The sequence below is a fragment of the Crassostrea angulata genome, chromosome 3, assembly GCF_025612915.1.
Source record: "Crassostrea angulata isolate pt1a10 chromosome 3, ASM2561291v2, whole genome shotgun sequence".
Lineage (NCBI taxonomy): Eukaryota > Metazoa > Mollusca > Bivalvia > Ostreida > Ostreidae > Magallana > Magallana angulata.
Window position 1 is genome coordinate 43,627,094 of NC_069113.1, and position 12,120 is coordinate 43,639,213.

The 12,120-nt window shown below is 32.8% G+C and overlaps 1 protein-coding gene across 7 annotated transcripts in view; it reads right to left on the reverse strand.

The window, feature by feature from the left end:
* Positions 1–2,298: 2,298 nt before the first annotated feature.
* LOC128177909 (steroid hormone receptor ERR2-like) overlaps positions 2,299–12,120 on the reverse strand; it is a 46,807-nt gene continuing 36,985 nt past the window's right edge. For 6 of the 7 annotated variants that reach the window (XM_052844826.1, XM_052844823.1, XM_052844829.1 and 3 more), the window contains 4 exons: positions 8,491–8,613; positions 8,167–8,352; positions 7,719–7,991; positions 2,299–7,523 (listed from right to left, as the gene is read on the reverse strand). In XM_052844826.1, the coding sequence (XP_052700786.1) occupies positions 7,282–7,523; positions 7,719–7,991; positions 8,167–8,352; positions 8,491–8,613 (824 nt within the window). In that variant the 3' untranslated portion in view covers positions 2,299–7,281. The remainder of the gene's footprint in view (positions 7,524–7,718; positions 7,992–8,166; positions 8,353–8,490; positions 8,614–12,120) is intronic. The other variant, XM_052844830.1, reaches the window with a different exon arrangement.

Sequence of the window (12,120 nt, forward strand, 5' to 3'; positions counted from 1 at the left end):
GAAAAAAAAAAGATTTTTGAAAAATACAAATTTCTAATAATTCTAAATTATCTCCCCTTTAAAGGACACATGTCCCTTATTTGAAAAAACTTGAAAGCTCTTCCCCCATGGATGCTTTGTGTCAAGTTTGGTTGAAATTGGCTCAGTGTTTCTTGAGAAGAAGATTTTCAAAACGTGAAAAGTTTACATCGACAACAACGACAGTCAATGGACTGATTTTGATCAGAAAAGCTCATGCACTTGAACGTTCTTCAACATTTAGTTCAGGTAAGCTAAATGTTAAAGAAAAAAGTAAATATAAGAAGCATAGAAGAATAAACAACATACCATAAAGAAATGCGTGTTAATTCGAATTTGATCGACCGATTGTCACATTACGGCTACATCTGTTATTACGAAGAAAAACTGAAACACATGTACTGAGTATTGTCTTTTTTATTGTGTGAAAACTTATTCAAAGTTTCAATTTAACATATATGAGAGGGCTCGATCATTCCTAAAGTGTGATGTCGGGAAAGAAAGGGTAGCCAAGTAACGATTTGGTATTGCACAGAAATATATCTTAGGGTGAAATGGTCTTGACGTGTGGGCGGAACATCTAAAATAATAGGGGCTGGCGATACTAGAAAACTGGTTATGGTGAAATTTGCTATACACTTACATTCAGGTATTTCAAACGATTTTAAAGATATCCACAAAGGACAAAGTATGAAAAGTAGACCTCTCTCGATTTTGCTATTTTAACACATGCATGATACATCATAAATATGCCGAGGAAGACATTTTATAAGCTATTTTTCAAGATTTATATTAACTTTCTTTCTTTTCACAAATTTATAAACTGATTGTAAAAAAAAAGTTAAATCTAAAGATTTAAATATAACGACATATAACGTCAAAAGATGTTGCCAAATCTATCTCATAACTTTATAGAACACTTAGATTTCATCTAAGGTTCAAATGCATGTGGTTGGGTAATTTTGTGCGGGTACTGATGTAGTCAAGGACATAGTTACCTGTTCAGTTCAAATGGGGCAAGGCTGGTTCTGAATTGCATGATTCCACACAGAAGGAAGAAAAATGCACTTTGTCCATTGTTCTTTTAACTGACATCCGGCAACGGCATTATTTTGCTTAAACGAAATTCAAATTTCCGTATGATCTAAACTAGATATTTTGTGGATTATACTTCCAGTTTGCAATTGTTGGCTTTGCTGACAGAGACCTCGTCATCCCTTTGGGTCTTATATAGAAATTAGACACTTACTCCACTGGTCAAGTTTCGAGAAATGCAAACCGATGGGAGTTAGAAAAAAATATGTCAAGATCTTAACGTAATTCTGAAACGTTTGAACAAGCCTTATGGTTTAAATTGATGACATTGTACATCAAGGCTGTTACTCTGTCCGTGTACAAGATTCATTTATTCCTAGGTGTAAGTAATTTAACTAGGAAGTTTCTTTTTTAAGCGAGTTCACAAAATAAGATGGGGCTTTTTCAGACTACATGTACTATTATTCAAAGTAATTGAGTCTTTGTGTTATTCAAAATTTTGATAGAGCAATCAATGTCTATACAAACTTTAAGGGATATAAATATCTATTCAAACTGCGTGAAAATCTCTTCTTACTAGACATCATAGAAGTATGTATATGGTAAATGAAAGCAAGTGGGCTTCTAACCAGACTATAAATTTTGATAGAACCAACAATGTCTGTACAACTTTTCTTTTAAGAGATATGAATATCTATTCAAAATGCATGAAAATCTTTTTTTTATAGACATCAAAGAAGTATTTATGGTAAATGAAAGCAAGTGGGCTTCTAGCTAGACTGTAGGGCTATTCATACCTCTGGGCTCTTCACGAATTTAAAATCCTCCTGCTCCTTCACTCTTTTTTCCTACATTGGTAGTCCTTGAGTACTGCTGGTGGGATATGATTCTGCTGATCATAGTGATGCAAGATTCCTAATTAAAATTGATGATAAGCATGGTTTTGACTTATTTAATAATATTTAATAATAATTGACAAGGGCATTGCCGAGATGGTGTATTTAGGTCTCTTTCAACCATTGTAAAGATTCAATGATTCATCATTCTTTTTCCTCTGTGATAAATTTAACTTTTTTGCTTCATTTATGTTTCTTTGTATGCTTAAGAATACCTTTTGACTAAATTAAATTTTTTTTAAATTCCTCATCTTCTTTCCTGAATTGTAGATTTTACAAACTCTCAATCTTATCTCACTCTACTGTTAAGTATATTACTTGCTTCTAAACATATAACAAAAACACCAAGTCACATTCAATACTGGCTTTATTTTTGAAGATAACTTCTAAGAAAATACACTTTTTGTCTTAAGAACAGTAACAAGGTATATCTCGGATATAACATTATAACATTTGAATGAATCCTTTTCATAAGGGCAAATATATCAGCAAAGTCCCAAGTTGTAACACATTAAAGGGGTCTAAAAAGTCAGTAACAAAACTAAAACATTACAGTAAATTCAAATCAAATCTACCTTTCGTTAATTGAACAGTTTGGAATTCTTGAAATGTACATTGTTTCATCAAAAGTTGTAGAACTTTGCTGATTGATAAGCAACCTTAATCAAGAGATTGGAATATTTAAAAAAAAGTATAGAAAAAGTTCCTTTCTCTGTTTAAATAGTTCTGAAATTGTTTTTTTTTTTAAGAAAGTTGTTGGAAAATGTTTTATTCTATAATTTGTGTCATAGAATTCATTTAAGAATCTGCAATAGTGTGGCCGTTTGTAGAGCCAGTGTACCTACATTTTAAACCAAGCAAATCCAGGTTTTCAAAGTTGTAGGGGGAAACATGCTTTCTAACTAGACATTAAAATGCAAAGGGAGAGAGCAAGGATTTCTTTTTTTAGACAAGATATATCTGGATCATAAGGACTGTGATATGAATGTTTGTAAAAAATAGATGAAAGAAGTAATGAAGAATCTATTTGTAAAAAGCACCTTGCAGTATTTTTCTTTAATTTCATTATGTTTGATAATAAGTGGGAAGGATTTTTATCAGGGCTAAATTCAATAAGGAAGAATTCATGAAGCTTTTTAACAGATAGAACAGAAAAAGGTTTTGAAAAAATTTAAATTTATATTTTTGTTGTTGCAATTTTATTCAAGAAGAAGAAAATAAGTTGCCAGTTCTAAATTCAAAGACATTTAAAACCTACCAACAACATTTATCATTTTCAAGTAAACCAGCCACATTTTATTCTTGGTAAACATAAAAATAAATAATCATTTATTGAAAAAATACTAAACAAAAATTTAAATTCTTTTGAATAAATAAGATTTTTAACAGAAAACTGAACTATCAAAATGTAAATGACCTTAACATAACGCTGTTCCTCCTCAGTAGTTCTAAAGATTCCATAAAAATTTCCAGGAAGTTTTACAATTTTCTAAAATAATGAATCGTTAAAATTTACTCAAAAATGATATCAATTTTGTGAACATTAATAATAAGACCTTAATAAAAAAATAATACATGTTAAAACCCAAATAGAGAATTAGACATCAACTTTTTTTTCATCCAAAGATTGCCTAAATTCCTCTTAAGAAAGTAAATGCTTAGCTTCAATTGTGATATGTTTTACATGAAAATGATTCTGTCGAACAAATATATAAAGTATTTGGGATTTCCATCATTATAAAATCCTCCAATAAAGAATATAATATGTATAATATATAATATATAATCTTGTTCAAAACGTAAAAAACAAAATGTTTTCTAATGATGGATGAAGCCGTTGTGAATGGAATGATATAATTGGTGTATCTTTCACTGTAAACCATGAACTTAACTACATGTAAATCTAACAACTACTCGTGTGGAAATGATACCGTGAAAGCATGATTAAAATCTGTTTCTGTACATCACTTTTCGGTTTTTTTTTTTAATCTTTTTTATTTTTTAAACTTTTTTTTGTATTCACCGATCATCTCACTGAAGGATGATAAGCGTCTAATTTTTAATTTTTTTCATAATTTTTAAAATTTTTTTTTTGTTTTGATAATTTAATTTTTTTTTTTTTTTTTGCTTTTCTCTTTTTTTAACTTTTTTTTCTGGTTTGGTATTTTAGATGTTTTTTTTTGATAAAGGTAAGTAAGGCATGATTATTTTCATTTTTTTGGTCTTTTTTCTCCATTTTTATCTTTTTTTTTTTTTTTTTCATTTTTTCATTTCTTTTTTCCTTTTTTTTGTTTTTTTTTTTCGCTGTTGCTTTTAACATTTTTTTGTATTTTTTATTTTGAATAATTTTTTTTTTTTTTTTTAATTTTTGAGTTTTTAACTGCTATGCATGTTTTTCTTTCAAACATATTGAATTCCATGCAGAGGCATTGTTTACTTTAGAATAAATATTGGTTTAAGTTGAATGGTTACGAAGAATTTCATAAATCAGAATCCTTCTCCCCAACATCTCAAACCAAAGTCAAGATTGGAAATATAAGATTAAATATAACTTAATATATATATAAATAAACTATGTACAATTCTAGTTCAATGGTTTACAGTGATAGAACGCGATCTATTGTTCTCTTCCTATATGAGCTCTGAGGTCTGATTAATGATGTAATGTTATAATAAATAATATGGTACAATAAAATTTTCTTCTGAATCCTTCAAGACCACCATAGGTCATTCTCAGTTTTCTTCAGGTAAAAGTACTATGGTTTCATCAATATTTGTCTAGCGTCAGTACTGCTTGTTATACACTTTGGCTAAAATAAAGTAATCCACAGAGACTGCATTATTTAAGATTTACATTCCAAAATTTTCATATGAAAGAAGTTGGCCATTGTTGTGTAAAACCCTATACATACTGACACACAGAATGCTGATGAAACCATGGCGGGGTAACAAAGGTACTACATATGAATCTATGTTCATTGATGAAAAAAGTTCAAGTGTGAAATACAGCTCAACCATTGCAACCCGTGAGAAAAAAATTTACATAGATCATAGATACAGTAATGCATGACTTCATGCAGAAAATGCATCACCTAATTCTAATTGTTTTACATTCTATTTGTGCACCAGTTTTTCATAAAGTACATAGGAAATTTTTTTTCATCATCACAGAACTTTGTTGATATATAAATAAAGTTTGAATATTGAATTATTACATAATCACTGTAAGTATGCCTATGAAATCAGTCTTCAATATCACGAACTACAAAATAAAACCTGAGGAAATTTTGGAACTCCTGAGAAAACTGAAAACAAGCTGCGACCTTGGCTTCCCATTGCAGAGTGCTACCTGATTAGCTGGCTTCCCACCAAAGCACAGTTTGACCTTTTATCTGTTACATAAATACACATTTCTTGCATATAAATACCAGTCATTGCGGACCTTAATCCTAACCCTCTCTGTAACATCACCCATCTATACAGTCAGTTGGTACTAATACATTTAACACAATACAATAGAAAGCCTCATACAAAGCAGATCTGTCAGATTATTAGCTTCTCTTCCAATTTAAATGCACCGACAAAAAAAAAAAATCAAAAACAAACACAAACCAACAAACATACATGGTATATATATGGCATACTTGTATAGGTACTTGGAGAAATAAAACGTTAACAACTGGAAAACAAGCCACCCGGCACTACTTGATGACGAAACTCTAATATACCTATCACACGTCATAAAACGCAGCTCTACATGTGATCATACTTATCTAGGAATATAGGTAATAACACTCTGTTTAAAAATCCGTAACATCAATATCAACACGTCCTATGTACAGATTTGATGCATACATATATATATATCTATATACAATTACGGTTTCAAAATCAAAGCTTTAAAGAAACCTCATGCACCACTTTACAACCATTCAACCAATTATCACTTCGACTCTTCTTTTCCCACTGTTTTTTTGTAATCTGTGTTAAAAATCCTTTTTTGTGATATTATAAAAAAAATCTTGAGTTCAGATATTATTTACTAATCAAAAGTTTGCATGCATCTGCCAAATTAAATTTGCGGTACAGAAGAGACATATCAGAAAATTGTGGACGGACATTATAGCGGAGCCTACAGGAGCAGACACTTTATTAAATATGACTAGTAGTTTGCATCATGATAATTGGTCCATTTACATCCAATCACAGAATACAAAAAAAAAAAAGAAAAGATAAAAAGCTACCAAACTTTCTTTTTATCTTAATGGGAAATACCAAAGAATTCTTATCATTAATCTTCTGATAATTTCATTCAGTCCAGTTTTCATTCTATCTGTCAGAGCATATTGATGATACATGGATTGGTAAAAATATACACAACAGGCAGGTGGGAATGATCAGACACCTCTCCTACTCCCTCGCAACAAAAACCAAAAACACCTTGAGGGGTCTCCAATTAAATGGTCCACACCATCAACAAGTGGTGAGGAGCCATCTTCTAAACAGTTAAAAACTACAAAAGGGGATCCTATTAGGTAGAGGTCAAAGGATTTGTTCAGGGAAACTCCGTATTTGCTACTGCTGCCTTCTGACTAGGGGCCAATAACTACAGTGGAAAATGGCAAAATATTGGAATGAATGGAGTTGATTCAACATAAAAACGGGATACTATATATAGCCTGGTCTACTGTGGGTGAAAACAAGGTTTGTAGATTTGGCACAATGTTTAGCACTACTGATGCTAACCGTGGGGGAAAATCATTTGCTTACAAGTTTCATTATGGTTCAGTAGGATATACTGTTCCATGTCTGATTTATGAGTGCACACCGACGTATATTTCTTTGCATAAAAAGTTTTACCCCTTCTTAGATCACATATGAATGGGTATTTCTTCTCAAAACTCCAAACCAGCAAAAACTTGCAAGAAAAGATTCTGTGATAGTTAATGCTTCAAAAAATTCCTCAGGGGATAAACAAATCTTAATATGGTAGCTTTGAGATCTGGGTAAGTATAACAACATTTTTTCCGACTCTTGCACACACTATTACATCACACAGTTAAAATGTCTATGTATTCTATGCACTTCACACAAATGTCATGATATATACATAAGGTATATATTTATATACATAAGAAAAATGCTTTAACAAGAAAAAACAAACAACAAAAACCTTACACAAATCTAAATTTGCATAATTATACTAAAAATATACCGTGAACTGCATCTGTTTTCTAGACTTCCTCTGTGAAAGCTAATTACAAAATATATCACATGCTTGCAAAGAAAAAACTTAACACTATGTAAGAGTTATCTTCCTTAGTAAGCATCGTCAAGAGTCTGCCTCCAACATTTCCAGAAACAGCTTATGCATCATGATCCTTCCGTCTTTCTTTACATCAAACCAGTACTGCTTAGCCAGCAATTTCATGTGATTGAGAGCTGGGAGAAGCATGTATAGATGCCCCAAGCGCCTTAGATTTCCAACATAGCGGTATTTGACGTATTCGATCAGGGAGTCTTGTAATTTGTCCTGGAGCTGCCTCACTGCTTCACTATTCTCAATAGCCACATCTAAAATCAGATGATTACCCATGTACTTCAATCTGCTTTTTATGGTCACTTTGTTTTCACTGCATAAATTGCTTTTCAGTAATAAGATTGGTATCTATTTGCCTGTACTATATTATCATCTCTTAGCATTCATACTAAATTTAACAATTGCATTGTCAATAATTTAACAGATCAATGTCAGAAAGAGCACTGTACCTATATTGCATAAAGTCATGGCTTTCAGCAGTAGATACTCTTCCTTGGTGACCTCCATGTCTGTGAATTTCTTGGCAAGTTTTCGTGAGATCCCATCCAGTTCTGGGGAACAGTGGCAGAGTTTACATTCATCCACAGAGAGTTGAAGGTCCTCGGCAAATTTGAGGTAGCCATTGTAGGGACAGGAACGGAATACAAGATTTAAACATAGGATTTCCAACCATGAATGCTGCAATAGGTTCATCTGATCACTGAGGGATAGGGTGCAAAATCCTGTAAAATGATTAACCAATGAAGCCTCTTCTAAGTGTACTCATTTCTGTCTTGAGAATATTTTCATTCTATACAGCATTAAAACAAGGGTTAGGGTACAGGTATTCAAAATCTGCATTAAGTTATGCAAAACCTTTTTTTCAGATTACTCTTGGAAAATTTTCGTGACCGTTACCTGGAACCTGTTTGGCCCAGCTAATGGTGATGACTAACTCCCGGTCTGCTAGATCGGACACAGTGGCAAGAAAGCGCACCTCCTCCCCGCCCTCCAGAATCTCTGACTCTGTGTTGACATACAGTTTGTCTAGCTGCTGCTCGATGCTTATGAGTTGTGTCAAAATTTTGTTATCTGAAGAGAAATCTACAGTGCAAAAACAGTTGTAAATGGATGCATGTCACAATGGAGTTTGAAGATTCACAGATTACTGGTATTTGAAGTACAGATGAGGATGCAGCATGATGTTTTGGGCTGATCTCTTTGCAGTTTTGGGATTAATACCTGATTTGGTGCTTTCTACACACGCTTTCTTGATCATTGGGAAAATCTGCTGCACAATGGGGCCAGAGTCGACTGTGCGCTTGTATTTTTGGCGGCCTCCACGAACTCTATCGAGACGGACACCTACACAATATAGAAAAAAAGAACATTACAAATTCATTCCATTCAGGGATAATACTTTCTAATTGAGCCTTTGTACCAGTGTTTCATTGTTTAAAAAAGAACATCTGGTTGTATTGTGCATTATTTACATTCACGTAACTTCAGAAAACTTGACTGTTTAAAATGCATTATAAATATAATGCATTTTTTAAAATTCTGTTTACTGGTAATTCAAAATAAACTTTTGTTAAGATTGGTCATGTATTCTTCTTACAGGAAGAACTTACAATGAATTGAGGTGAACAAGATGGCATTCGTTGAGAAAACATTTACTCCATATCAATATTTAATGCTGTAGACATGCATGCTTCTTTTGTTACATACAGGGGGAATTGAATAATTTTTTAACAGGTTTGGATAAGATGAAATGAGAGACATAAAAACCCCCATAAAATAGGAATTCTCACAGATTTATCTGTTTATATGCATAAACATGAAACTGAATATAGAAAATAAATCCCTTTTATTTAGGCAGTTCTTTTATTCTTCTCATTCCCTAATGCAAGTAAATATATTAGAATTTCTCCCTTGGCACCTTTCCCACCTTCACCTCAAAGAGACAGATTGATTAGATTTTCTGAACATTGATTTAATTCTCTTTTGAACCCTTCCACAGTTCACACACGGTATGTTTTTGGCACTATATTGGCACTTTCTCCAGAATAAAACACAATTTATGACTAGATGGCATTTCTGCAAAATGATGACTGCGGTCTAAGAAAAACTAATTTGTATATGCATTGATGGATCAATTATACTTGTAGATGCCATACAAAAACTGGAAAATCAATTGCCAAGCATACCAAGTGTTTTCATTAATTCATTTGGTACAAACCCCCAAAAAACATTTGGCCACTTTAGGACGTCAGTCTAGAAATTTCATTAGCATTTCATAAATCAAACCATAAAACAGTGTAAATTCTATTATACAATTGATTAAATCTGAATTTTTGAATATCAACTCTCTGCAACCTATAGAAACATAAACTGATCCCTAATCTTTTCCCTTTACCAACAAATATATCAGGTTTCTCTCCCCTGCTTTGATATATTTGTCATGCCCCATCTTTAATTAATCAATTCATCTGGTTGTCCTGATGCTAGATCCTTATTGAAAATTATTGCTTGGGTTCATGGTGAAAAGGTCCAATCTCATCCATCAATCTGATGTTGTACAAGTTGTATGCATTTACATGTAGCATCTCTGGATCTCTACTTGTGTCAGTGTAGTCATATATAAAGTGTCTAATCCATAACCTTGTTGTTCTGGAGAGAGCGAGTAACTTGTCCTGACAAACAGACTTTGTTCTCTCCCTCTCTTTCTCTCTCAGGTAGAAAATAGTACAGCTGACATAATTACTCAACCTAAAACTTATGCACTTTTCCTCCGTAATTTTATTGGACAGGACAGATGAACATGTCTGTCATTCTGCTGGTACAACATTTTCCTTGATCTATCTCTCTATTTCCTCTCACTTGTGGAGTGGATGATTGTAACAGAAACCACTTTTTGAAAAGGGAGACCCGCCCATTTTCTATGCATTATTTTTCTGTGAATCCCCTTCCCATTTCCCCCATTCGAGCCCCCCCCCCCCCCCCCCCCACACCTTTTCCTAATGTGTGGCTCTGCTGTAACCATGAGATATTATTTCGCTGAAGACAATTAAGTATACAGCTTTCCTCCACCTTCATTTTTGACCTTTATTATCACCAGTCAGAAGCCTTTGCCTGCCCCTTCACCTTTTGCAGGTCTTTGCCATCATGTTTGTCTTAAGCAATTGCATCAATGCAAATTGAGATGTAAATTGGTTGTCATTCTATGCATATTTTTGTGTCACAATGGTTAATCAAGGTTGTGGACACCATCCAAAGTGTAATTTACAATAGAGAAATTTTACATTTATAAGGCTTAAGTAGCTAGTACAATTAATGTGTAATAATAGAAACTTGATTTTATTTAAATGAGTCAGTGTTTGTACTTAAAACTTGATATTTAAACTGAAGATCAGATCAAATATTTGCAAAAGTTCTAAAATAATTCAGGAATATCTAAAAGTACAGAATTAATTACTAATGCATGAAATAAACCAGTATTTGGATAATTACCGTATATACCGGTCTATACAATTTCTATACCCCACCCCTGCTGGCCCTTAAAAGTTTCTAAATTTACCAATTCAGCATATATTTTTCTATTTCTGGTATCTTAATTCAATATATATATGTCAAGGTTGTGTCAGGTGTAATGGCCTACCCCCTGAGGAAGTGTATGTGGTCCATTATCTACACATATACTAACTGGTACAAATTCATGTGTGAACAACCGGCCTCTCAGGATAAAAGAGGTAACTATATATCTGGAGAAAACTGGACATGACCACTGTAAGAGTTGACCACTGGGATGAGAGGGGTTACCTCAAATAGCTGGCTGAACTTTGTCACCGCCAGGTGACCGATACAGGTGACTACCCAGTCCCACAAAATCAGGCAAGCGTGACAATTTCTCGATGACCATACCAGCCAAGGCCACAGTGACAGCCTCACATCTATCCATGTACTGGTAATCAAATTTACCCTCACGTGTGGGAAAGCATGACCTATCATTCAATACACAATCACCCGCTATCTTAGCTTGGCCAGGACCTACTTAGTTTAATCTGACACTAAACTTCAACTGTGTTTATATATTCAATGTTCACGACCAACGTTTTACAAATTAAAATTTCATGTGGGTTATTTCAGAACAAGTTAAATTTTTATGCAGGCAATGCACATTTGTAATTCTATATGTGTAATAATTTTCTACTCTGCGTGTATTCAATAATAATACAATACATGTAGTAACAATAACTATGGCACATATTAGACAAAGAAAGTGTGTCATGGACAAAAATGGTATAACTTACAGTAGACTGCATTGTAATTACTGAAATTTTATCTCAAAGGACATTTTTTGGGTGAAAAACCCAAAAAGAAGAAATGGAATGAACCTTGAAATTATGAAACTCTGTACTTCTTTCTATTTTCCTTAAAAAATTTTGCAGATTTATTTTCAACAAAAAAGATAATGTACAATTTTGCATCCTTTTAAAAATACCTATATATACATATAAAATTATTTTGAAAAGATATCAATCTCTAGTTTTAATATTTGAGCTTGTATTTAAAAAAAATCATTGATTAATCTTCACATAAGAACCAATTGATATAGACTTAGAGAAATCAAACAAAGCAAGTCAAATACAATAGTCGATATATTGTCAACAAAATTATGATAGTTCTATACCAGAATGATATTTCTATACCAGAATGGTATATTTGCAAGGATGACTGAAAGACAGATTTTCAGGAAGTTCTGTTTTCTTGATAACTTTCCATGCATCAAATAACGAGTTTTCCTGATTTTCCCTGCAATATGAACCTAGCACAATAAACAAATCAAGTTCCCGTCATCTGTGTTTGGAAACT